Source organism: Canis lupus, chromosome 34 (assembly GCF_048164855.1).
Source record: "Canis lupus baileyi chromosome 34, mCanLup2.hap1, whole genome shotgun sequence".
In the NCBI taxonomy this organism is placed as follows: Eukaryota; Metazoa; Chordata; class Mammalia; order Carnivora; family Canidae; genus Canis; species Canis lupus.
In genome coordinates this window covers 22,891,225-22,918,842 of record NC_132871.1, presented here as the reverse complement: position 1 = coordinate 22,918,842, position 27,618 = coordinate 22,891,225, and the positions used below count along the sequence as shown (strand labels likewise).

Genomic DNA, 27,618 nt, shown 5'->3' with positions numbered 1-27,618 from the left:
CTTATCTTAAAATTTGAAAAAGAAAAGACAAAAAATTGTATATAAGAAATGGACAGTTGACAAAAAAAGAAATAACCTAATGCTTAAATACCTGAAACTCATTCATAATAAAAGAAATGCAAACTAAAACTAATTGAGGTACTACTTCTCGCCTATCATAATCATAAATATCAAGAAGACTGACTCATTCTGTTACCATGGCTTTGGAGAAAAGATCTAATACACTGCTGGTGGTGGCGTAAAATGGCTCAAACCATAAGGAGGGGAGCTTAGTAGTATCTAAAAAAGTTGCATATGCATTTACCCTTTGAGCCAGGAATCCCACTTATAGACCCTTACCTTGAAGATAATTTTCCAAAAATATACATACATGTACACAATTAATTCTGTCATTATTTGTAGTAGCCAAAATTTGGAAACAACCTAAATGTCCATCAGTAGGGGACTGGTTGAATTAACAATGGTATAATCAAGTCAAATGGTTTTAAAAGCAACTGATCAATTCAATGGTTAATAATTCTAAACCATAAGATTATTTTACTTTTAATGCAAACATATTTTGAAAACTGACTCAAATGAAGAATGTATTAAAATTACTAGTAACAGTAATATCAGTAGGAGAATATCAACAGCATTATGTACATGTTGCCTTTTACTTACGGTTTACAGTTTTGACTGGTAATATTGGGTTTACCCTCTCTGGGGAGGCAGCGTTTTCCTCATCTGTCACATATTCAAAATTAATGATGAACATCATAGCCACGCCCTCTTGGTTTTTCACTGGAATTATGTGAGTGTTACAAATGAAAGTGGACCCTAAGGAGATGAAAAATGAATGTTAGGTCAAAAATATGCCTTCATTTTGAAGTGTTAGTAATATTAAAATTCTAATAAACCCTTAGAATTTTCTATTCTAAATGATTATTGAATGATTCTAAATGATTATTGAAATTTGACAAAAATAATTTGACTTGCTTCATATTTCATTGCACATATATTTATAGAAAAATATACAGATTTTGTCATAAAGACCTTACAGGCAAATTCAGGTACTACATTATAGGAAAACAGAATATCAAATCTCATTTGTTTTCACACCCACCACTATAATAGTATACAGGGAAAAAAGCATATTCTTTAACTTTGTAGAAAAATGCTGCCTTTTCGTATATATTTTGATTAATTCAGAATCTATTCTATAAAGTATAGCTGTATAAACAGTGAAGATAATTCATCTGTGTCATCTTGATTTGAGTGTTAAGCAAATTATTTCCTTTTTCTCTTTTAATTTCCTGCATATAAAATAGTAAGTTATTGACTCTGTCTTATATATGTTCCAATAATTCTTTTCTTTTTTTCTGCGAAATTCACAATGTCCAAATAATAATGATTTTATTTGGTTTATAATCTGTTAGAAAACAAGAACAAAATTTTGTCTATATTATTGTGTTAATTTGATTCCTTCAACTAAAAATATTATATTCTTTTTAAAGCACAATTATCGGGCTAATAAGATACATTTTATTAGAATCTTCTGGAAATGAGATGAACACAGGGAAGACTCGGTTTACAATTAACTCCTGCCATCTATCCTCCAACAGAAAATCTAAGATCCAAGATTTAGAGAATACTGTCAAGATGTTGATTTCTTTTAAATCAATTGACTTCTGACCGACTTCTTGAACTCAGGTACTACAGAACTTGCTGAGAACTCTCAGGTACTTGCAGAACTAAGTATTTCCTGTAAGCAGCTTACTCACATCTTTACCTTCTGGAAATTTCTTTTTTTAGTCATGGTGATGGAAACCTCGGGTTAAGGATTTGTTTGGGTTGAAAAGTATTTTTAAAATGCAAAACTGCAGGAAGAGTTCTCAGTTATTCAGACTTTTGACTTTTTTTTTAAACAACTAGTTGGAACCATCTTGAATCTTGATGGTTCAGTGCAGAGGCAGGAGCAGGTTTGGAGCAAGTTGGACCTGGGTTCAGAGGGAGATTTCAGAAAGTGAGAGAACAAGAGTCTGAGGACAGAGGCATTGGCAAATAACAGGAGAAAGTAGTTGGAGGTCCAACATCCCTGAAGACCAGAGGATACTAGTATTTCAAAATGGTGTCCTATGTTTGTGTAACTATTAAAAACAAAATAAATATGAGAAAATCCTTTCCTTTTTTTCTCATCCCTGCAACACGGCTCCTACTGCCAAAGCTGGGGACAAAGGCTACTGCTAATATTGCTATAGATTGAGATCACAGGTGGTAGAGCTTTTGAGGGTGGGCATCAAGATCTACTTATTATTTATGATACTGTTTCTATGGGTGAACATGTTCTAATTTCCAAGGAACTGATTTACAAAAACACTTTTAGAACACAGACTTTACAAAGTTGGGGATGCCGATGTGTTTGTTATGATTCAGATTTTTAAATGTCAATAGTCTCCCGGGTTTGAAATGTAGAAGGCTTTATTTATAATTAATATCATATTTTCTATAGATATGGCCATGATTGTACAGATGTTGAAAAATATGTCTTAAGAATGACATGCCGCACCTTCATAGTCTTCAGCTATATCTTCAATTCATTTAATAAAACAGTTAGCTAGAGCACTTGTCATAGTTTCCATGGTAACAAACGGGATGACTTTAGTAAACAGAAAATAAGCAATTTAAGACTGTTCCATTAGAACTAAAAATAGAATTGCTTCAGGCCAGGCATCACAATACAAACTGGCTAAACAGAATGACTGAGAAGATGCTAGAAATAGCCATTGTGTATTCTGCTAATGAACCAAAATACATATTGATATTACCACTTGAAATGACATTTCCTAGATCATTAGAATATCATTGTGAATTCACAGATTTGTTACTTAGCAGTTTCAAACCTTCCAACAATTGAAATGTATGCTGATTGTACCACAAAACATAAAGTACAGATTTTTAAGAAATCAATAAATAAAAGACGTGGGAATAGAGATCTAATAGGCTTGTAATAGAGCATAGTAATTTCACTTCTGGTAACAGGGGCAAAATCACGTATTGCAATACTAATGCTTGTAAATTTACTGGCTAGCGCTAAAAATCATAAAATCATAGTGCTTTATAAAAAAGTTCAGTTATACGCATTGGCTCCATAGCATATTGAATATGTGTAATTAATCTGGGATTTACTGCCCACTAGCATTGTTTCCTGCATGTTTCTATTAAGCAATATATCTCTCCTAAAGTCAACTGAAAATTCACATTTACATATTTTTTTCTCTTTTAGTTTTTGGATTTAATGTCTCCATCAATCTTGCATAGCATCCTGGAAAGCAGATATTGAAAGGAGATACATGGAATTTAGAAGAGGAGAATCAAATACATTTTATAGAGCAAAAGCATTTTAGCTTGCATCATTCTACCAACTCCAAGTTCTGTCAAGGTATTACTTTAGGAAAGTAACATCATTTTAAGAAGACATTACTGTGTGCTCCTAAATACTTTTCTTGAATGCGACATTGGGAGAAAGAGAAATGGAAATGTGATCCAGGAAACACTAATCTAAGCAAAGAAGAAAAAACCAGAAGCACTCAATAATATGTAAATAAGGGAACTAAACCAGTCTAGAAATAAAAAATTCAGACCTTGTTAAAATGAATCAGTATTCAAATGGAATTAATAATGCTTGTTAAGAAGCTTATTTACAATAAGATTATCCAATAATTTTATAATTATACATGCAATTATACAAATATTAGTGAAACCCAGGTTCATTTCCATGTTTTGTCTCCTGAGTAAAAACATTCTCAAAACCAGGAAAAGCTGCTTAGGAAGAATAATGCTCATTATAATAAAATGTCTAAAATGTTCATTTTTAACTGTAGCCACAGAACAAGCAAACTATGGAAATCTGAATAATTTTATTGTATTAATAAATTGGTGGCATACTCCTAGCTTTTGCATTTTAAAATAAAAGACCAGGACTCCTCCCTTTGAGCTACTTTAAAGATATTTTATTCTACTGTTCATATTCACAAGCCATCCTTATGTCCCCTAAAATCAATAACTGTTTATTGAGCACCTAATATTGGGTCAAATAGTGTTCTGAGTTCTCAGATGGTGATGAGACAGACAGCAGTGAAAAGACAAATCAATGTTCTGCTCTTATGGAATTTATATAGACATAAATAAGTACATAGATATCTAATATCTCAAGTAAAACTAGGTACAATGGAGGAAGAGAGAGCAGAATAAGATGATAGAGTATTTTCTTGGAATGCATTTCCTTGGAAGTGACATGTAAGCAAAGACATAAAGAAGTAATGTAGTTAGCTATGTGACTCCATGAATAAAAAGTGCAGCTGGCAGAGAAAACTACAAGTACAAAAGTCTTCAGGTAAAAGCAGGGTTGTAAGCTCAAGAACAATGTGGAAGCCCATGTGGCTAGTGTAGTATGTTGGTTGTACGGGTAGTTGGTGTTGGGTGGAGTTGGAAAGTAGGTAAGGTTGAAGAAGCAGGGAACCACCATGTAGAAGGCCAACATATGGTTTTAGAACTTTCCTCTCAGGCAAGATAGTATTGGAAGGTTTTGTGTAGATACTCACATGACTTGACTTAAAACTACCCTCTGACTTATATTCGAAGAATAGCTTGGAAAGCCAGACAGAAGCAGGGAGGCCAGCAGGATAATATCACAACAGTACTGGTGAGCAGTTAGAGTGGTTTGAACTAGAGTGGTGTTGCTGAAGCTGGTCAGAAGGGGACCATTTGAGATATTTTAATGGTAGAGATTATAGGATTTGTTGGTATAGTAGATAGCATGTGAGAGAATGAAAAGGGTCATAGACAAGTCCAATTTTGGAGGTTGAGAAACTGGAAGAATGGACATGCTCATTTATTAAAAAGGGGAAGATGGTGGGAGGAGGTGTTCTGGAGGTTGGGTAAATCCATAGGCTTTTGATATGTTAACTCTGTGGTTGTTTATTAGGTATCTAAGTGCAGATGTCTAGAAGGCAGTTGGATATAGGACACCGTAGTTCAGTTCAGGGATTGATTCAAGCCAGATATGTGACCTTGAAAGTCATTAGGGAATAGATTATATTTAAAGACAATATGAGGTCATCTAGGGAACAAATAGAGAAATTGTGTTTTCTAGCCAAACATTAAGGGACTACAGCATCAAAGAAGGGAAGGTGAAAAACCAGAGAACACTGGAGTAGTAGATCGTGAAGTGGGAAGAAAATCCATAGTATAGTGCGGAAAGAACTATTGCAAGAGGAGGGCATGATCAACTACACAAAACTTGCTGATAGGCTCAATGAGGGTGAAGAAAACATCAAGGCATGGGTAACTTGTTTTAGAGACATTTTGGTAGATTAGTGGCTACAAAACTTTGGAATGCCCGTAAGAACAATTCAGAATAGAAACATACATGGAGTGCCTGGCTGGCTCGGTTGGTAGAGCAAGTCACTCTTGATCTCAGGGTTGTGAGTTCAAGCCCCACACTGGGTATAGAGATTACTTAAAAAATAAAATCTTAAAACAAAAGGAACAGAAGTGTACACAATTATAGGAAAGTCTTTTAAGGTGCCTTACTAAATAAAGAGGTGATCGGAAGCCTGGGCTGATAACTGGAGAAGATTTTGAAATGATCAGACCTTGGATTTTTTTAGGTTGAGAGGTACTACAGCATATTTATATAGAAATGGAATTAATTCATTTATTCATTTCAAATTTTTGTTACATAAAGTCCCACTATTGGTAAGGTCAGTAAAAGTCTAACATAGTAATTTACAAGACAGTAATGTTCTAATTTTTGTTTCCTTAGTTAGGGGCAACTCACTTCAGTGTTAATTAATTTCCATGTATATAGAATCTGTAGATAATAGTTTATAATCTATTCCTTGAGAGCATCACTTCTCTAATCAGACTGTCTGAATCTGAATCCTGGCTCCATCCTTTATCTGTTGAAAAAACCTTGGGTAATTTAGTGAATGTCACAGCAATTCAGTTTACTCTTCTATACATTAAGAATAATCCTTACTTCATAGAATTGTTCTGGGGACCAAATGAATTAATACCTGTGTACTATGATATTAGAATAGAATTCTCTCTTTTTCAATTTTCACTCATGGTATATGCTAATATAATAGCTATCAGGGAACTAAAGGGATAATGATCTCCTTCCACTTCACACATGCAGATTTATGAAGGAAATAGCTACAGAACCTTTATATCCAGGATTTAGAAGAGGCGACTGGGAGAGGAGAGGAGAGTGATGAGAGGACTGAGGAAGAGATCTCTTTGGAGAAGACTGGCCCATTGCTGTGAGCTTCCTTCCTTCCACACTCATGAGCTACCACCTTCCAAAGCCAGGACTAATGAAGTGATTTTAAGGGTCTACTCCAAGATCTCTGAAATGTGTTCTCTGCAACTGCAAGACAGGGAGAATGGGTATTTGAAAGCTATGTGGATGAATGGTAGGTCACAATGGGGCTTCAACCTTGGGGGTGTGGAGGGCCAAGAAGGAACAAGCTCTCAGTTTCTGTGGCAGAGACAGAGGGCATCATTACTGGGACAGGCAGGTGCACCCAAGTATCAGCAAAAGACTCGTGGTCAAGTCTTTTGGACCAGGAGTGGGTACAGGGTCCTCCAGAGATGGGAGTAAGGGGACTGCAGATGAAGAGACAGATAGAAAACTATCAGATACTGGAGGCTGAAGAGAAAATAGGCAAGAAACTCCAGGGGAGGGATAGCACCAGCAGGGGAAGGAATGTGAAGGGAGGTAGGGTACTGGCAAGAGGTCTGAAGAGCCTACTCAAGAAAGACAGCGTCAGCTCTTTCTTAAGTAGGCAGGTCCAGAGAAGGCAAAGACACCAGCGAAGTAGGAACCGTCCAGGTCTGTAATCTTTCTGCCTTTTCATCTTCTACTTGGAGGGAAGCAAAGAGCAACCAGAGTGTGGGAAGAGGGAAATGGTGAGAGGTTGAAGCTGGCTTTCTTTTGCATTCTGACCTCACAGCCCAAGCTTCATACTGATCAGTAGAACTCCCAAACATGTAAAGCTCTTAGAATAGTACTTGGCAGGACACTTGGGTGGCTCAGGGGTTGAGCACCTACCTTTGGCTCAGGTTGTGATCCTGGGGTCTTGGGATCGAGTCCTGCATTGGGCTCCCCACAGGGAGCCTGCTTTTCTCTCTGTCTATGTCTCTGTCTCTCTCTGTGTCTCTTATGCAAAAATAAATAAAATCTTTAAAAAAATCCCAATAAACAGAATTATACCTGGCATGGAGCAAAACTCAGTAAAGTGAACAATTATTTTTGCCTCTTGTTAGAGGGTCTCCAGAGGGGCCAGTTAACTTTCAAGGCTCTGTAATTTCCTCCAACCTATTGCCATTCTTGAAACAGAAAGCTATACTATTTGTACTTTGGAACATCAAGTAGAGATTATTCTTCTCTGAGCTGATTGGTTTAGGGAATACCTGAACGTTTGTAATTTCCTGCTTTCTCGTAGACTAGGGGACTGTTTGAACCTAAAAAAATGCCATTAGAGACCTGCCTTAGAAGAAAAAAAAAACAAAAAAACAGCAGCCTCAGGACACAAAGGCTTTATCAAAAAGGCAGCATTATTCATCTTGAGTTGGAAAGCCTTTTAGAACGCAAAGGGGACTGTTGCTCCTCCTAGGAGAGAGCTACCGAGTCACAAATGACTTAAGGTAGAATCTGGGAAGCAAAAAGAGGAAACAAGTGAAATTTGTATTTGTATTTTCTGAATCTAGTGTTTCCTCTTATTTCCTTCTTTCATTACTTCTTACATCTTCCTCTGCTCCCTGCAGGCCTCCAAGGTGAAATATTATGAACTTCCTCTTACCAAGGAGAAGCATCATGAAATATATTAATTTCTCATAGTACTGTTAATGACATAATGGATTACTATTCTCAGGAAATTTTTTTAATGGAGGTAGTGAAAAACAACTTAACTTAGGATGAACTCCAGTGTAGCCTCTATGTAAAAAATGTTTTGGTTGTAGAGAGAAGACCTTCCAGATATCCCTCAACTCATACTATCGAAGTAATTGCTTGCAGATATCAATATCACTGTTGAACAAGCTGTGATTTAAAGGACAGAAGACCATAATGGAGTCCTGCAACTGAACTAGAAGAAATTTCTATGATTGGAGAGTTTAGCTTATGTTCTATTGTTTAGTCATTTGGTTATTTTTTAACAGATGTTTTCCCACTCTTGGTAAGAAAAGAAAATGCACAGAGACTTCATTTATACTCATAATCCACTTCCAGAATTTATCCCAAGGTTTGCAGAATCACTGAGCAGTGAAAATATTCCATCTATAGCATATTTATAACCAGATTGTAAGCTCCCCAAAGACAGGATATTATCAATCTATGCACACAAGCCTCATCAACACATAATCGGAACTCAGTACATATTTGCTGGCTACTTTTATTTCTTCCTAACAGTAAGATATTCGTGAAAAGCTGCCTACAGGTGATGACCCTAGAGCCAGACCAGAGCACCAATGGTAACTGTGGTGCATAGAAGTCTATAGTCTTAAGAAGATGGATTTTAGTTGTAGAGAGAGACCTGGGTTCTAAGCTGGATGAGTAATTTAGTTTCTCACTGCCTTGGCTTTTTTCTCGGTAGCTTCAGAGCACTTGTACTTAGGATTTCAAGTTGGAGCACTAAATGAAAGGATACCTTTAGAGTACGGTGCCTAGCATACAATAGATACTCACAAATGGTAGCTTATGAGAATGTAATCTTTTAATATAATATGGTAGGTGTAGAAACCGAATATACCCAAAGTGCTACTCTTGTAAGAGGCCAGGGAATGTTGGGCCTGAGTTTTTTGGGCTCAGTAGGAGTAAACTTGGAGAAGAAGGAAGTTTCAGTGAGAAGAAACATATGCACAATCAAACCAATTTTACTTTTACAACAAATTTTTCAGAAACCACTGTGTGCCAGGCACTGTTCTAGGTGCCAAGGGGTCAGCAGGGAACAAAACTAAGTTTAGCCCTCCCAATATGTAGTTTATAACCAAGTGGAGTTGGGGGTGAGGCAGAAATAAATAAGTAAAATACATAATAGATTAAGTGGTAGAACACCACAGACAGAATAATGAAAGGAGATAGTGCTGGGAGTAGGGGAAAGTCTGTAACTTTTAGTAGAGTGGAAAAGGCCTCCCTGAGAAGGTCACGTCTGAATAAGGAACTGAAGAAACTGAGGAGTGAATCATGAGGATATCTAGAAAAAGTGGTAACAACACATGTGAAGGTCCTGCCTGGTACGGGGCTGCATTATATCCTCTGAAATTCATATACTGAAGCCCTAACCACAATGTGACCATATTTGGAGGTACGACCTACAAGGAGGTAATTAAGGTTAAGTGAGGTCATAACGCTGGGACCCTAATCCAACAGAACTTTAGACCCTAATCCAACAGAATCTTATAGTGTCCTTATAAGAAAAGGAAGACACACCAAGAGCATGTGTACAGAGAGGGAAAGCCATGTGAGGACCCAGTGAGAAGATAGGCACGTAGAGGGTTTTCACCCGGGACCTTGGCCTTGGCCTTTGAACCTCCAGAACTGTGAGAAAATATATTTCTGTAATTCAAGCCACCCAGTCTGTAGTACTTTGTTACGGCAGCCTGAGCTGCCTAGGATAGGCCCCGAGGCTAAAGAGCTAAGGTCAGTGTGGCTAAAACAAATGAAGCTGAGTAGAAAGTGGTAAGAGATCCAGGGCCGAGAGGTAACAGAACAAGGGAGCCAGCAGAGTGGAAGAAGAACAAGCCCCTGGTGGCCATCCTAATGCCTTCCACTGACAAGGGGACAGCACTGAATGGACTGACAAGGGAAGTGATCGTCTCTGACTGCTGTAAAGAACTGGACTCACTTCGTTAAGCAACTTGGTCTTTGCAGACGAGTAGTATACTAGGACATACCGTGTGAAATGGGAAGCAATGGAGGAGGCCTTGAGGGGTAGGAGGTCATGTGTGAAAATCTTCTATGTTCCCCGAATTCAGTCTTTTGACGTTGGGGAGGGGCTCTAGTGAATTGTTTTAACCATGAGAGTATCTTTGAAAGCAGTATTGTAGGACACAATGAGGACATGGGCTGTTTCAGGTATTAGTGATGCCTTTAGGAAGAGAGATAAAGAAGGAGGTGCTATTTATTTGAAGAGACAGCAGACACGGTTAGATAAACTACTTATTAACAAGAATAATGGAATAGCCCATGGTTTATTTGGCCTGTGGACTAGCTTACATTGGAGTGCTTATTGGGAGGCAAATACTCCAATACTTGCCCATTTCTCTTATTGTACCAGTCACATGGTCAAATCTAAGGGAAGCTAGTCAAAGCAAATTGGAAAAGGTCATGTGAGCTAAGAAAAACATTTTATACAGAAGCATCATTAACAAAACGACTGAGCTGGCAAAAATTAGGCAGTGCACCTAACAATACATTAGATCTAAAAAAAGAATTTTAACTCAATAATCACCAACATAGATAGATTTAGCATTACAATCACAGATGTGATTAAATCATAATAATTATGAACATATTTAGATAGTTGATACAGTTGATAGAGTGACAGGGGACGAGAAATATCTTTTCAGAATTTTCAGGAGAGATTATATAGACACCTTTCATCTGAAAATTGAAGAACTAACCTAATTTATGCAAAGCTGCTTGTCACATTCACGTTCTGGGTGGTAGTATTAGCACCGTCTGAGATGTCAACAGCAGGAATAATTTATTTTTAATTATTTTTCACTTAAAACAATTTTAAACTTTCAGAAAATGCTGAAGCAGTGCCATTGGTAGCACTGAGTAGCCTCTGGAATTGGACTGACCTAGCTCTGCTGTTTGTTATTCACTGAGTGGCCTTGGGCAAGTTACTTAATCTCCCCAAGACTCAGCTTCCTCATCCATAAAATGAGGAAAAGAAGGGAAAGTGCCTCACCTCACAGTGTTGTTGGGAAAGTGGAATTAGAGAGTATTTGTAAAATAGGTAGCATGGAACCTGGTGTATAAAAGTTGAGCAATAAATGAAAGTTATTATTATTAACTGGGGTAGGAAAAATAAATTTCTCAACTTGAAATAGTTAAACTTCCCTCAAAGTTTTCATGGTAAAATTAAGTCATTTGACTCTTTTTTTTAAGATTTTTAAAATTTATTTATGAGAGACACAGAGAGAGAGGCCCAGGCCTAGACAGAGGGAGACGGAGAAGCAGGCTTCTCAGCAGGGACCCTGATGCGGGACTCAATCCCAGGACCCCGGGATCACAACCCGAGCCAAAGGCAGATGCTCAACCACTGAGCCACCTAGATGCCCCAAGTCATTCAACTCGTTATGGAGCTTTTGTGATGAATTCATTAGCTTGATCCCCCTTGTCTTCAGATGAGAAAATGCATCAAATGGCCATTGGGATGAGGCAGGGGCTTAGTAGAGAAAGACTCTTTAATTCTCTAAGATCTTAAAATATGTCTTCCTAACTTTGGAGTGACTAGGCCCTTGGTTTATTTCCTATATTTCTCCTGTCCCTATACACTGTCTTATTGCCTGAAAAAGAAAACTATAGACCAGGTAACTTTAATTGACAAAAGCAGAGCTCAGCCTCTTTGGGCAGGTCTCACAGTCAGTGGAATTTGGTATATCGCAGAAACATGTGAAACAGTCTTTAATTCTGGGTTTGCTCTAGGGGTACCATAATTAGTATTTGAAAGCACATGTTAGGAAGAAGGGTAATAATAACAGCTAACATTTATTGGATGCCTGCCACTGTTCTAATGGCTTTATATGCATTAATATCACTTGCATTTTCACAAATGATGATGGCACCATTATCATCCCTATTATGTAGATGAAAAGTAAGCCATGCACTGTTCTCTTTTTCCTTGATCTTGAGGCACTCCTTCCCCCTCACCAAGGTGGGGGAGGAATACTTGGGTTCCAATTCCTTCATTAGACCCTGAATTCCATGATTTTTAAATCGGGTATGTTCTAAGAGATGTTTATTTTTTATAAGTAATGGCCCCAAGTCTTGCACATTTCTGCAGCCTTCCTTTCTCTTGCTACCTGACAGGCAGGAAGTGACCATGGACTTGCTGGGACTGCCTCAGCCCTACATTTCATTTACTCCATTCAGTCCTATACTGCCTTGTGCCCTTTCCACCCCCTCTCCTGTTTATCAACTCTGGGTTTTTTACGAATAAAGATGTTCAACTCTGCTCCCTCAGTCTCTCTATATTATCTTTTCTACTGCCGTTAACAACTACATAATTAAATCATGGCTACTATTTTCTGAATGTTTTCTATGTGTCACATGTTTCTAATGAGAAAGCTTTATCTTAGAGAAGTTTCTGAAGTAGGTAGTAGAATCAGGTTGGACCTCTGAACTTTCCAGCTTTTACTCTTTCTCCTATGTCAGTATTTCCCCAACAGTGAGATGTTAATAGGTGCTATTGGAAAGTTTTAGGGAAATTTGCAATAATATGTAGCTCCTTGCAAGGCCATTGAAAAATACTGAATTGGGGCGCCTGGGTAGCTCAGTCGGTTAAGCATCTGCCTTCAGCTCGGGTCATGATCCCAGGGTCCTGGGATGGATCCCCAGGTAGGACTCCCTACTCAGTGGAGATCTTGCTTCTCTCTCTTCCTCTGCCTGCTGCTCTGCTTACTTGTGCTCTCTTTCTCTGTCAAATAAATAAAATCTTAAAAATAAAAATCAACACTGAATTGTGTCACACTTCCTCTCTGTTTCAAAGACACCCTTCTGAGAAGGAAGAAAGTATACACCATAGGATAGGTTGCCTAGATATATATAGGAGAGGAAGAAAATACAGAAAACACAGGACTGAGGCAGGAAGGGAAAGAGAATTGCAAAGGCCAGTGTCACTTACTTAATATATTTTGCTTGGTATTGGTCCAAATCTGAGCTTTCAGAAGCCCAGGTAAAATAGCATTTTCATATTTGATCACATATCTTGCGGTGATGGTTTCTCCATAAGCCAATTATAAGTTGAGAGGTTATGACTAAACAAAATATGAGAGAGTGCTTCACATCCTAAGTCCTATTATTTTTTTTTTAAAGATGTTATTTAATCTTTAAATAACAGGTTTAGCACCGCCTGCAGCCCAGGGTGTGATCCTGGGGTCCCGGGATCGAGTCCCGCGTCAGGCTCCCTGCATGGAGCCTGCTTCTCCCTCTGCCTGTCTCTCTCTCTCTCTCTCTCTGTGTCTCTCATGAATAAATAAATAAAATCTTAAAAAAAAATAAAGATCTTATTCATTTATTTGAGAGAGAAAGAGACAGAGACAGAGAGAGACAGAGCGAGCACAGGTGCACAATTTGGAGGGAGGGGCGGAGGGAGAGGGAGAAGCAGACTCTCCACTGGGCAGGGAGCCTGATGCTGATCTCAAACCAGCTGAGCCACCCAGTCACCCCTCTAGGTCCTACTATTTAATAGAGATCAAGTTGTAGAACATAAAAGCCCTAGTTCAATATTTCACTAGTATTCTGCACCAGAAATTGCATGAGATAACTGGTATCTGCAAGGAAATATTTTCACTGTGTTTCCTAAGGAGTCATTCCTCTTGGGACACTTGGGTGGCTCAGCGGTTGAGGGTCTGCCTTCGGCACAGGTCGCGATCCCAGGATGTGGGATCAAGTCCCACATCGGGCTCCCTGAATGGAGCCTGCTTCGCCCTCTGCCTGTGTCTCTGTCTCTCTCTCTCTCTGTGTATCTCATGAATAAATAAAATCTTTTTAAAAAAAAATGAGTCATTCCTCTTCATTTTCAAAATATGGGGATATCTAACTTATAATTATTTGTTTACTGTCACTCCTTCCTATTGATACATTTTCTGTTAACATTTATGCTCAGGAGTTAGGCTCTTTTCATACTTATTAAACTTGATTATTGAAAAAGAACAGGTTCAGCCATTTTTCTACTTTCTTGATAAATCACTAATAAATTATTTTGAGGGTTGAACTTAGAAAGAAAAACTCCTGCACCTTGTCTGGCTAGCAAATCAGATTGTCTCTGAAGATATATTATTATGATGATCCACTTCCCAGTGTTGGTTCTTGTTTAATTTTGGAGCTGTTTAGATTGAATTAGTGAATTGGAACTAATAAGTGTTAGAACAAGCTGAAGCTGATTTACAGCGCTGTATTCAATGTCCAGGCAAGACAACCTTATATTTGTAATGAGGAATTCTGGGGCACATTTGTGGCAATTTTAATACTTTGTGGTTTTTACACTCAAGTAAATATTTGGTTATTTGGTTCAAATTTTTTCATAAGACATTTTTATGTTACGAAGCTGCAAATGTACCCATAGCAAGCCCATTCTACTAAACTGCTATTCTTTAAGTTAAGACTTAAGAGACTGGATGGACTCAGAATATGAGCAAATTTGCACATCACCAGAATATGTACACGCTAGTGTCAAGGTCAAACATAATTAGAATCCTGAGGCCAACACCACTGTGTGGATGCCATTGCTAACAAAGGCGGTACATATCACATATATGGTATGCTCTCTTCATAGTGTACTTGTGATTGTTAAAAAGAATTGTACATTTTTTGCTTACACTAAGTTTGCAAATTTGGAGAATGTACACAAGTTATAAATAATGTGAGTTCATTTCATATCTTAGAATGAATAAAAATATGCTTTGATTAATAAAATTTCAAAAGAATGTGTTAGGTACCCACCATGTGCAAGGTACTGCATCAGAAATTGTAGAAGTGACAAACACAAGTAAAAAAATATTTTTTCATCCAAAACATAATCCACTCATGAGCTATACCTGAGAAGAGGACAAGTCATAAAAAAAAAAAAAGAAAGAAAGAAAGAAAGAAAGAAAGAAAGAAAGAAAGAAAGGCATCAGTTCAACTGAGTCTTAAATGATTGTGATGGGTAGAAATCTGGATTGGAGGGAAAAGTGTGAGAAATGAAGAAACATGATGAATCCGGGGCAAAGTGAGTGGTGCATGGCCCCCTCTAGGGCAACCAATTCAATTACCTCATGCCTAGTAATTCTAACTTGAAGAACAGCAACAAGCAACAATTGCTATTGACCAATTATTATGTTGAGTCCTGTATATGCTGTGATTTATTTAATCCTCATGAGAACTCTGATGAAGTACTAGAGTAACTATCCCTGTTCCATAGAAGCCTTTGAGTCATGGAAAGAAGTAACTTCCTCCAAGTCACCCAGCCAGTGTGTTGGAGAGTCAGGATAACGATCTAGATGGTGCAAGCACATGGCACCATCTTCATACAACATGATGAGGCTTTTTTCCCTACTTATTTATAGGTGCTATGCAGAACTCAGTCAGGGAGCTTTATATTCTTTCAGGGTTTGACTTGAGCATGCAGCTTCAGGGTGCTCATAAATACCCTCTACTTCATTCCACAGAAAAAAAGAAACATTTTAAAACACCAAACAGAAAAAAAAATAAAAAATAAAATAAAATAAAATAAAACCCCAAACAGGGACACCTGGGTGGCTCAGTGGCTGAGCGTCTGCCTTTGGCTTAGGTTGTGACCTTGGGGCCCTGGAATTGAGTCCAGCACTGGACTTCCCATAGGGAGCCTGCTTCTCCCTCTGCCTATGTCTCTGCCTTTCTCTATGTCTCTCATGAATAAATAAATAAATAAATCATTAAAAAAAAAGAAACAAAACAAACAATAAACAAAACAAAAAAACACCAAACAAGTCATGCAAAGTGGTTCAGGCCTCTTCTGAGAATCCTTTACAGTGAGTACAGGCCTTAATGGGGTTAAAAGTAGGCTCCATAGGCCTGTCTGGGACCAAAGCGGTAGAAGCAGAAAAAGGTGAAATTTTAGTTATTTCTCCGAGTAACTTAGTCCTCTCCTCTTCTCATAAAATTTTCTATCTTGTTTGACCATTGTAACTTGGGATTTTCATTTTTATTTTTTTTTAAATGCCTAGACTATTTTTACAGAATAGCAGACGGAGTAGAAAGGATGTCCTGGAAACTAGTGACAACACGGGTTTTTGTTCCCATTGGCAGTGTTAGGAGGGAACACCCTCTCCCAGGCTTTGACACCAGCTTGGGGGCAAGTGACTACTACAGATGTTCCCTGCTCCCTACGGGTGCCAGAAGCGTGGGCCTGCAGCAGACGCCTGATGGCACGGATTGCTTTGCAATGGCTCATATTGCCCTGGATATATATTTCCAAATGCAGTTGCACAGCATGAGAGAGGTTTTACTTCAAATTCACAATGACTACTTTTAGTGTTGCTTTTATGTTTTACCCATATCAGGCTTCATGACCTAGTCTGTGTTTTCAAGGTAGCAAAGTAGCAATCACTATGGTCCATCTGTACACTGAGTCTAAGAGACAAATGTGGCTGGGGATGATCTGACTTGTGCACATAGCAACTTAGATTTATCTGAGGGGGAGGATGTACTTTCTGTGTCCATGAGAGGCTGTATCCTTGAGAGCAGATAAGCATAAAGCCTCTGCATCAGGTCTTCACAAGTTAATTCTTAGATGTGCCACTTCTCAGCTTTTGATCTTAGAATAAGTTACTCAACAGCTCTGAGAGTCGGTTTCCTCATCTGAAAAATGGGGATAATGTTACCCACTTCATGGAGTTATTGCGAGGATTAAGTGATCCAATATCTGCAAAAAGCTTAAGATATTGCCTTATACACTGAAAAAAAAATTGTTAACTATTATTACCACAAAAGAATTAACAAAGAGGGCAGCCCCAGTGGCTCAGTGGTTTAGCGCCACCTTCAGCTCAGGGCATGATCCTGGGGACCCCGGGATCGAGTCCCATGTTGGGCTCCCTGCATGGAGCCTGCTTCTCCCTCTGCCTGTGTCTCTGCCTCTCTCTCTCACTCTGTGTGTGTGTGTCTCTTATGAATAAATAAAATCTATAAAAAATATAAAAAAAAAGAATTAACATATTTTTTTAAAGATTTTATTTATTTATTCATGAGAGACACAGAGACACAGGCAGAAGGAGAAGCAGGCCACACGCAGGGAGCCCAATGTGGGACTCGATCCTGGGTCTCCAGGATCACACCCTGGCTGAAGGCGGCGATAAACCGCTGAGCCACCCGGGCTGCCCCCAAAGAATAATTTTGAATTCAATAACTAACAACTCATTAGCTGAAAGACAGAGCCAAAAATTTTCTTCAGGTTGAGAGGAAAGGACAAAATGTGCTTTTTCCTGTGAGCATCTGCCTGCAATACCCCATATTTCTGGTTCTCTTGGCTTCTAACTGTTCATTCCCCTCCTCAGACTTTGCCTCTGGTTCTAAACTTCTCCGAGGTTTATCTCTTAGGAGAATTTACCAGTCCATATATTTATCTAAGGGTCTTGCCTAAATATTTGTTTGATAGAAATACAGGGGGTTTAATTTTCACATAAGAGAATAAATCTCAGCTCTGGTGCCTGAAAACTTTTGGGAGATAAGGCCCATGCTCATTTGGTCTTATCCATGACTAGAAATATGTTGGACTTAAAAGCCGGGGTTAATTCCATCAGCTGAAGGTTAAGCCTTTAGCTTCTCTAAACAGAAAACTCCATCTAACTGCCAGTGACTTTTTGCCTGATGACTTTGAAGCTGATTAGTAACTCTCTATCAACACGTTACTTCTCTTAATGTATGTCCGTTTGATGGGTACTCTCTGGAGATAAAGTCCTATATTAGAGAAGATTCTCTAAAGAAGGAGATTTCAGTTACTATGGTGAACCAATGGGATAGACATTTTGATGACAGTGGAAACCTATCACCCTTAAATGATAAAGAACTGAAAAAAAATAAATTGAACACACTGGTGAGATTTCAATAGACATTATAAAACCACTGGCAAGGATGATTTATCATGTATTATATTTGAGAAGAAAAATGTTAAATTTTAAGATGAAAAGAATTTACTAGATTCTTTTCTTGTACTGTCATAGTAAATTGCTAGGAACGAGGAGAGCAGGCAATATTATATACCATTAATGCTAACAAAAAGAAGGGAGAAGCCAACATTTGGTCATCTACTAACATAACTAGAAAAAAACATAGTAGGAAGACTCTGTACCCAAATTTCGATTCACAAGAAGAAATTGATGATTTCATCGGTAGTTTTTAAAATCCTGCTCCTTCTAAGAACTGCACCTAAGAAGCAATCAGTATTTCAAAGTGTCTACTGTGGATTTTATGGAAAATCTCCCAGAGAGGCGATATCAAGTTGCATTTTAGTGGAGAATCCATAAATATTTCTAAATCCATCTCAGAAGCCAAGGTGTAGAATGCTAGTCAAAATATATAGACAAAAAAATAATGTATATATATATATATATAGACAGTGAATGGTAGTTCAGAGCCGAGCTAGAGGGAAAATAATTGAACGATGGCATATGCTACTCCTAAGCCATGTCCTCTTCAGGAAGGCATTGAGATGGGAGTGTCAGTGTTGATATTTCTGTTGAATTTATTCAGTTTGCTCTTCCAGGCTGATTCTCTATCCTTCTCCTGTTCAGAATGGTGAGAAGATGGCACCAGGATGGCCTCATCCTCTGGCTTCCAGGTGGGTTTTAGCCAGTGGGGATTTCCAGCAAGCGATTGGAGGGAAGGAAGAGAGAGATGGAATATTTTCCCCCAGACTCCAGCTCTACTAGGTTGCAGTTTGGGAGGCATCCCTCACTAAATTCATAGTCCCTGTCATCCCTCAGCATATAGATCTGTCTCAGGATCTGTCTATAATTATCATTCCCTCTGCTTGCCCCTTCTAATGACCCTCCATGGAAACTAAGCCTGGGACACTGCACTGTTTCTTCTTGCATCTCATAAGCCCTACCCTCATTTTTGTGGCTCTTTTATGAACTCTCCTCAAATTACCCGACTTGAGTGTTCCAAAAATATTTGGATACTGATTCATACAGGATAAAAATATTACTAGACAAGGGAAGTAAGTGAAAGCAGACATTCCATACTTAAGCAATAAAGATGTAGCAAAATATGGAGATAATGTGAAGCAGTTGGATGTGTTAGACAAAAAGACCCTAAAAAATTAGGCCAGATGATAATAATAATAATATGGCACTACATTTGTCCCTATATCGATTGGCAGAAATCTTAATCAGGATAAAACATGAGTGTCAGGTGTCTGGATAAGATAAATGACTTTCCAAGATTAAATTCTTTTAAAACTTCACCGGAGATGAAATATAATAGATTTAGTTCTGGGCAGTGGTCAGAGGATGGCAAAGTAGTAAGCAGCACCAGCGTAATCAAATTCAACATTTTAGTTAAAGTGAGAAACTAAAAATAACAATCAGAAGAGTGCTTAATGATGGAAAACAAGCAAACACAAAAACCTGATGGAAGATTTAAAATGTTTTTTTTTTTTTTTATAAAATCCTCATTAATATACCAGGGGAAACCTTTAGGTCACTTAAAAGCACCACTATGTATTTCCAAGAAAATAACCTGACTACAAGCCCAGCATGACTAAGTGGCGAAACTATACACTTGAATAAAGAAAACAAACAAAAAATTAAGACATTTTTTTCCAAAATGAAGAAATTGCGAAAGAAAATTATGAAACCTAGTAAAATTCAAGGGTGAAGTATAAAAAAAGTAAGCACAAATAATTTGAGAGGCACTTGCAAATAAATTTTAAGCAATTAATTAAATGGGTTATTATAAGGTTAAAAGAAAACAAAGGAGATAAACTGGGGAACAAATGTGATCACTGAAGGTACATTCAGTGTAGAAAAGAAAACTCAGTTAAAGATCATTCTACAAGACACAGAAGAGTTCTAGAACCACATGTAAGTTGAGTGCATTAAATGTACAAAAAAGAATATAAGTCACCTTCGAAGATCAGTATTTAATGTACTCAAGGTAGGGTGGCCAAGGTATGTAACTTATTACTTTACTGACCAATGTGCTAGTCAACGTGACCCCCACGCTAAGCATTTAAGAGGGATCAACAGATTAGAGCAGTGTTTCTATGCCAGGCAAGCAGTTGGCAATGGTTATAAATTGTAGGATACTAACGCCCTATTGAGAATAACACGTTGGTGGAAAGGTAACATTTTTCTGTAAGGCAAAATCTGGTCTGTTTCATCTGTTGGATATTTTTTAGCTTGAATAAATACCAAGCAGAATCAAGATGAAAAGAGAAGTAAAACAATGGAATAGAAATTGCTAGCTGGCCACTCAGGACCTAACATTGTGATAGGGGTTTTAACACATCCATTACATGCTAACAGTGTTCTGGGGGTGAGAGTCCTTGTCTCCTTTTTACAGAAGGAAGCAGGGCTCCAGGACCACATCACTAACTGGCTAAGTTTGAATCATCATGGAGAAGTAGACTCCAGACTCCTGCCTTGGTCTGTCTGATTCTAAGCATTGACTTTATTTCAGTAAATTCATTTAGACTGCTTAAAAATGTTTAACAGATATTTATCAGAGATTTTCAGCTTTAAAAAAGTGAATGGCAGTCTTATTTGGAAAGTGTTTGGCAAAGATAAGGAGCTGATTCAAAAATAAGAAAGAAAAAAGGATAGGAACAATCAGGCATCTCTAAGCCTAGGAATCTTCAACAGCGCTTGCTAGACCCAATTCGAAGATGATTCCTAGGATATCCTGCCTCTCATGCGCATGCCCTGAATAATTCTAGTGACAATGAATATGATTAGTCTGACCCTTACAAGTACTTTATGTCATATGGTACAGTTGACTTTAAGAAAGGAAAACCCTAACATAATCACTTAGAACCTTTAGAAGCAGAGCTTTCTGGCTCTGGTCACAAGAGGGAAAACCTTTGACTTCTGGCCTGGAAGAAAACAGAACATTCATGCTGAGAGGGGAAGCCCCAAGAAGCTGAATGACAGCTGGCAGGAAATTGGTTCTTTTTTTTTTTTTTAATTTTATTTATTTATTCATGAGAGACAGAGAGAGAGAGAGAGAGAGAGAGAGAGGCAGAGACGCAGGCAGAGGGAGAAGCAGGCTCCATGCAGGGAGCCCGACATAGGACTTGATCCGGGGTCTCCAGGATCACACCCTGGGCTAAAGGCCGACGCTAAACCACTGAGCCACCCGGGCTGCCCAGGAAATGGGTTCTGCCCTCAACCTTGCACTTGAGGAGAATCTCAACCCATAGGAGAACCACAGCTTGATTTCTGCCTTGTAAGATCCTGAGTAAAAACCCAGTAACACTGTGCCAGGACTTCTGACCCACAGGGCCAGGAGCTAATACATTGTCAAAGCTGCTGAACAACGTGGTACTTTATCATGCAGCTTTATTAAGCTAATGCACAACAAAAACTTATCTGACATTTTTAAAAACTTCAGGTGACTGAACAGTAAAATTACAGGAAGATTTTGCACATAGCAAAAGTTTGATCTGTGGGGAATACACTGAATGGAGATTGAGTTATGTGGACTATGTGAAATGGGAGAAATTTTAGTTGGGGCTTAGGCAAGGCATTTCAGCAACTATTAATCTAGATGATATTTGCAAGATAATGGATGGGTTTCAACCAGCAATTATGATTTATTAAAGAGCTACAGGGAACATTTTCATTGTTCCCTGTAGACATGGGCTCAACGGGTTTCTGTTGAAAAGACCAACAACATGTTTGAGTATCCTCAGGAAGGGCTTTGTAAACTCGAATCAAAAGGTCTGGAAAAACTATATGGCTAATCCTTTTCCCTGATAATGTGAAGAGTTATCCTTCTTACACATCAAGAAATGCTCAAGTGATAGACTGGGTCCCAGATGAGAAACTAAAATGAACAACAATCCAAACTTTTTTCAGAAGTACACTTTACAACTATGCCCTTGATCTGGAGAATTAAAGATTGAGGAAATATTCTCAATGTTAATCCAAAAAAAAAAAAAAAGGGACTTCAGAGAAGGTTTGTTTGTAACAATCTGAAGCCAGTTAGTAGGAGTGGTTGCTTCTTTCCCTTTGGTGTATTTCTTCCATGTCCCAGAAGTTAGATTACTGTAACACTCTTGACCACTCTCCTTCCCTTTGGTTACTTTTGGGAAAGTAGAGAAATTTATCCAGTTGGTAAATTGATATGATAAATTGGGCATGCTTGAATCAGCCACTCTTTTAATCTCTTAAGAATAAGCCTGACCAAAGAGAACACATTTTCTCCTCTGGATGTCTCTGAGTAGATAAAGCTGTTTTATTCTATGAGGAGGTCTAAACCTCCTAAAAATATAAGCCATAAACTCCACCCTAGCCTTTTTTGTAGTCATAAAGGTGAAGTTTGGCTCCAGAAATTGTATTGTTTGTCTTATTTTTCCACTAGTTTAGTTGACTATGTGGCAGGGAAAGAGTACCATTTATTAGGTGTCCTCAAAGAGCCTGACAATGGGCACAAGGTAGCTCCTCCAAATATTACAAAGAGGAATTTTAAAATTTGAAACCTAAAGCATAGTTTTTTTTTCATAATTGCTAATATATTTAAGAAGCGTACATGATGAAATTACAACGGACTTCAAGGAGTGTTTAATAAATCTAAGTATTATAAATTTAAAAAGAATTAAAGTTATGAATACATGCCCACATTTCTGAGGTCATAAAACAGGGTTATTATAACATTCTGCATGGTATCCCTGCTATATTTTAATTCATTTTCTCATTATTTATGCAATAGTCTAAACCTGTGTGGCATTTTTAACATCTGAAGAAATTTTCAGCATTGGAAATGTTTCTAATATCCATATATGAAGCATAAAAATCACCCATGAGCCTCAACAAGGAAGATTAGTAATCCTAATCCTCTTGTGTATTTTTCTTTATTCACTACTAGCTTTATTCTTTACTAACTTTACAACATCCAGTTTTTAATTACTAAATTCTTGATACAGTATGTGAATTTTACTTTTAATGATTCTTCTAGGAGTTGTTATGAGTACTCTAACCAGGGGAAATGCATGACAAACAGTAATTAAACTTTTAAGTGGAAATCTCTCTAACAAGACAGTGACAAAAGATCTAAAATGAAGACCTAGATTAATCTGGTGCATTAGACATCTCATTGTCATAGTTCCCTGAACCCAGGAATGAGAAGGAATCATGTTGCTTTCATCTAGAAAATACAACTGAAAAACTGTCACTTTTCTCTTTGCAGGAATTTAAGGAGAAAAGACAATGTATTGGACAATTCCAAAGGACTCTATTATCCTTTTATCTGGAAGTCTTCAGCATATTTGGAAGGATTCCGCAATTTATTACACCATTTATACTGATGGTCTATTTCGTGGGATTCTATAATATTATTTGTATATTAACTTCCCAATTTGAGTATAAGATGAAGATATACTATTTATTTTATTTGTTTATCTTTATTAAAACACAACTCCTTTGTGCACAAATGTTTTGTTCAAGTTTAATGAGTAAGTAAACTTCCCAGAGTAGGTCCCACCAGAAACGACATGGTTTTGATTCAAACTGGGTCAGACCTGAAGTATCTATGGGGTTGCATTTGCCTACACACCCCTGGGATACTTCTTTATAATGTTTAGGGACTACTGTGTTATCAGTGACTTAGGGATCTTAGCTTCAAGAAACAAGTCACTCTATCTCTGGCATAGCTATAGCGATAACGAAATCATTATTACATTATTACAAAAAGCAACAAAAGGAAGGTGTAGTTTACTCTGTACCCTTGGCATAGTTTTATTTTTTTAAGATTTTATTTATTTATTTATTCATGAGAGACAGAGAGAGAGAGAGAGAGAGAGAGAGAGGCAGAGACACGGCAGAGGGAGAAGCAGGCTCCATGCAGGGAGTCTGATGTGGGACTCAATCCCAGGACCCTGGGATCACGGCCTGACCTGAAGGCAGATGCTCAATCACTGAGACACCCAGGTGTCCCATTGGCATAGTTTTAAAAGGATATAACTAGAATAAATGTATATGCAAGGAAACGGAGGGAAACAAGTGAGGCTGAGGATTGCAAAGACGGGTAGAAAATACAGTCACATTCGTGCTAATCAGAACTTAACCCATTGTGAAAGCTACTTTACTACCAAGAAAGGAGCTATGGAATTCTTTATAAGAATGTACTTCATTGAATGTATATTAGTTTCCTGTTGCTACTAAAGAAAATCACCACATATTTAGTAGGTTAAGACAACATAAATTTATTATTTTACAGTTTTGGACGTCAGAAATCCAAAATGAACTGGCAAGGGATGACAACCTGGTTGGAAGGTAAAGTCTAGGAAACTTACTTTGGCATTGGCTTGTCATAGCAAGCTTGACATTTTTACATGGATGTTATGTTTATATGGTGGCAGACTGAAGACAGGACCTAACAACTCAGGAAACAACAGATGTTGGAGAGCATGCAGAGAAAGGGGAACCATCACACACTGTTGGTAGGAATGCAAACTGGTGCAGCCACTCTGGAAAACAGGATGGAGAGTCCTCAAAAAGTTAAGAATAGAACTACCCTCTGGCCCAGCAATTAAACTACTAGGTATTTATCCAAAGGATACAAATCTAGTGATTTGAAAGGGCACATGCACCTCAATGTATATAGCGGCAATATCCAAAATAACCAAAATATGGAAAGAGCCCAGATATCCACTGACATACAGATAAAGATATATATGTGGAATATTACTTGGTCATCAAAAAGAATGAAACCTTACCATTTCAATGACATGGATGGAACTAGAAGGTATTATGCTAAGTGAAATCAGTCAGAGAAAGACAAACACATTTCATTTCACTCATATGTAGAATTTGAGAAACAAAACTGATGAACATGGGGAAAGGGAAGGAAACATAAAATAAGATGAAAACCAAGAGGAAGACAAAGTGTAAGAGACTCTTAATTATAGGAAACAAACTGAAGGTCTTTGGAGGGGAGATGGATGGGGGATGGGGTAATTGTGTGATGGGCATTAAGGAGGGCATGTGATGTCATGAGCACTGGGTGTTATATGCAACTGATGAATCACTGAACTCTACCCATGAAACTAATAATATACTATATGTTTATGAAACTGAATTTAAATACAAAATTTAAGAAAAACTTTTAGAGTCAAATTCTTCTCCTCTTCTCCCCTCTCAAGTCAAAGCCCTTGGCTCTACCATTGTTAGTGTTAGTTCTGCTTAAAGGAATGGGAAAGACAAGAAAAGGGAAGCAGGTTGGTCCCACTGGATGGAATTTACTTGGCGTTGACGCTCACTGATTAAACAAGTCCTGCTTTCTTTGGCATTTTACTTCATCCATTAGGTAAATTCAATGTTAGTACGCCAAAGTACCTCAGTTTCACTCAATTTCTCAATATATGTTTGATACCCTTTACCCAAATTCTGTCTTCAGATATTCAAGTATATTCGGAACTTACTTAGTCTTTGATTAGAATTTTACATGGCACAATAAAGTAAGAGTTCTCTTTGTGACACACTAAACTTAATTTTAATGTAGGAACCCAGAACTTTGAACCAAATTTGGTTATTTAGGAGACTAATTCTGATATTCTTATGGGAATTTTAGGTTTCTTGCAGTTTGCATATATTGGTTTCATCAGTATTTATCTTCTACATGGAGATAAGCAACCTCATGGTGTCTATAAAAATTTAGAGTTATGGGATCCAGCGGTTTGGCGCCTGCCTTTGGCCCAGGGCGCGATCCTGGAGACCCGGGATCGAATCCCATGTCGGGCTCCCGGTGCATGGAGCCTGCTTCTCCTTCTGCCTATGTCTCTGCCTCTCTTTCTCTGTGTGTGTGACTATCATTAAAAAAAAAAAATAGAGTTATTAAAGCACTTGCCATGTGATTATAAAATAGCCTAATCTATTTGAGCAAAAATTCCCATACATTTTAGGGTAATTATTTTTCCAGTTTCTTTGTTTATAAGATCCTATGTGTTAGACAGATGTTAATAAAGATGTTCATTACAGTGTTTTATATGCTGGCTCAAATTGTTAAAAAACAAAACAAAACATTCAAATGGAACCCTGGGAAATTTTCACATATGTTGTCAAAAAATTAGAAAACAATGCGATTGTAAAAAGGAACTAGGCACATTGCTATGTATTGGTATAAAACTATGTTCACATGATATAATAAAGAATTTAAAAAATCAGCTTGAGGAGTGAATATTTATATTCCATAAATTTTGCTAAAATGTATCCATATAGTTATGCATGCTTAGAATAGAATCTGGAAGGAAATACATTTGTACATGGAACTGTTACTAATTAAAAATAACATTGAATACTTATTCTATGTCAGGCTCTGTTCTAAACGTTTTGTATGTATCATTTTATATAATTCCACAGGACACCTATGAAATCCTTTTATCTTGATTTTATAGATGAAACCAAATCACAGACAGATGAAAAAACTTGGCAAAGATACTTGGTTATCTAACACTATCTTTGGGATGTGAATTTTCAGAGGGCTCTTACCTCTACTTTGTTCATGGTCTATGCTGGAATTCTCATGAGTGTGTATGTATTACTTTCAGAATTATGAAAAAGAAGGTCTTTTTATATGGGAAAAAAAATCCCTGTAAAGGAGAAAATCAGTTGTGAACATCTGGCTGCAATTTATCTCACATGATAGTATTTGAAATGTAAGAAAACTGATACTTGAGGGACACCTGGGTGACTCAGTGGTTAAGCTTCTGCTTTCAGCTCAGGGTGTGATATCAGGTCTGGAGATCCAGTCCCACATCGGGCTCCCTGCATGAAGCCTGATTCTCCCTCTGTCTATATCTCTGCTTCTCTGTATGTCTTTCATGAATAAATAAAATCTTTTAAAAACAAACAAAAAATGCTGATACTTGAAAACCTGTTTTCAAAATCCATTACTTTGGAAAATAAATTCAACTTCAAAATTCCCACACAAATAATTGAATATTCAATGATTTTTTTTTTTTAGTGTTTGCAAGTGAATTCCAACTTCCCTAAAAATTAATTATCATACTAAGTTGCAAAACATGTAAAATATTATCTTCATTTTAGTCTTAATCTAAGGGTGCCTGTCTGACTCAATTAGTAGAGCATGTGACTTTTGATTTCAGGGTCATGAATTCAAGCCCCACATTGGGCATAGAGCTTACTTAAATAAATAAAGTAAAATAAAATTAGTCTATACAATTTTTAAAGTAACATAATATCAATATGGTGCAACCACTAAATAATTTTGTTTAAAAACCATTAGGTCTTAGTCAAATTGTGTTAATAGATTCACAGAAAGAAAGAAAACAAGTTGCACAGATCAGTTGGTGTTCTCTCTAGTTATTTATTGCAAACCACCCCAGTAATTGGTATTTTAAAATGACAACTTAGGTATTATATTGCATGGTTCTCTAGGTTAAGTTCTGAGCTGGGTGGTTCTAGCTCAGTTTCCTTCATGTTGTTACAGCTGGATTTGGGTTGTGGCTGCAGTCATCTGAAGGCTGGCCTGGACTGAACTGGACTGGATATTTAAGGTGGTGCACTTTACCTGGCTGGCAGTGGAAGGTGGCTGGTGGTTGGGAGTTTAAGTAGAGCTATACACTAGAATGCTTACATATGCCTTCTCCAAGTGGCTTGGGTTTCTCAGAAAAAGGTGCTTTAAGTTCCAGAGGAAACATCCCAAGA

At 37.7% G+C, this 27,618-nt stretch overlaps 1 protein-coding gene across 2 annotated transcripts in view; it reads right to left on the bottom strand.

The window, feature by feature from the left end:
- The window catches only part of KCNH7 (potassium voltage-gated channel subfamily H member 7), a 474,114-nt gene that overhangs the window by 155,636 nt on the left and 290,860 nt on the right, over nt 1-27,618 (bottom strand). For both annotated transcript variants that reach the window (XM_072811055.1, XM_072811056.1), the window contains exon 3: nt 661-816. In XM_072811055.1, the coding sequence (XP_072667156.1) occupies nt 661-816 (156 nt within the window). The remainder of the gene's footprint in view (nt 1-660; nt 817-27,618) is intronic.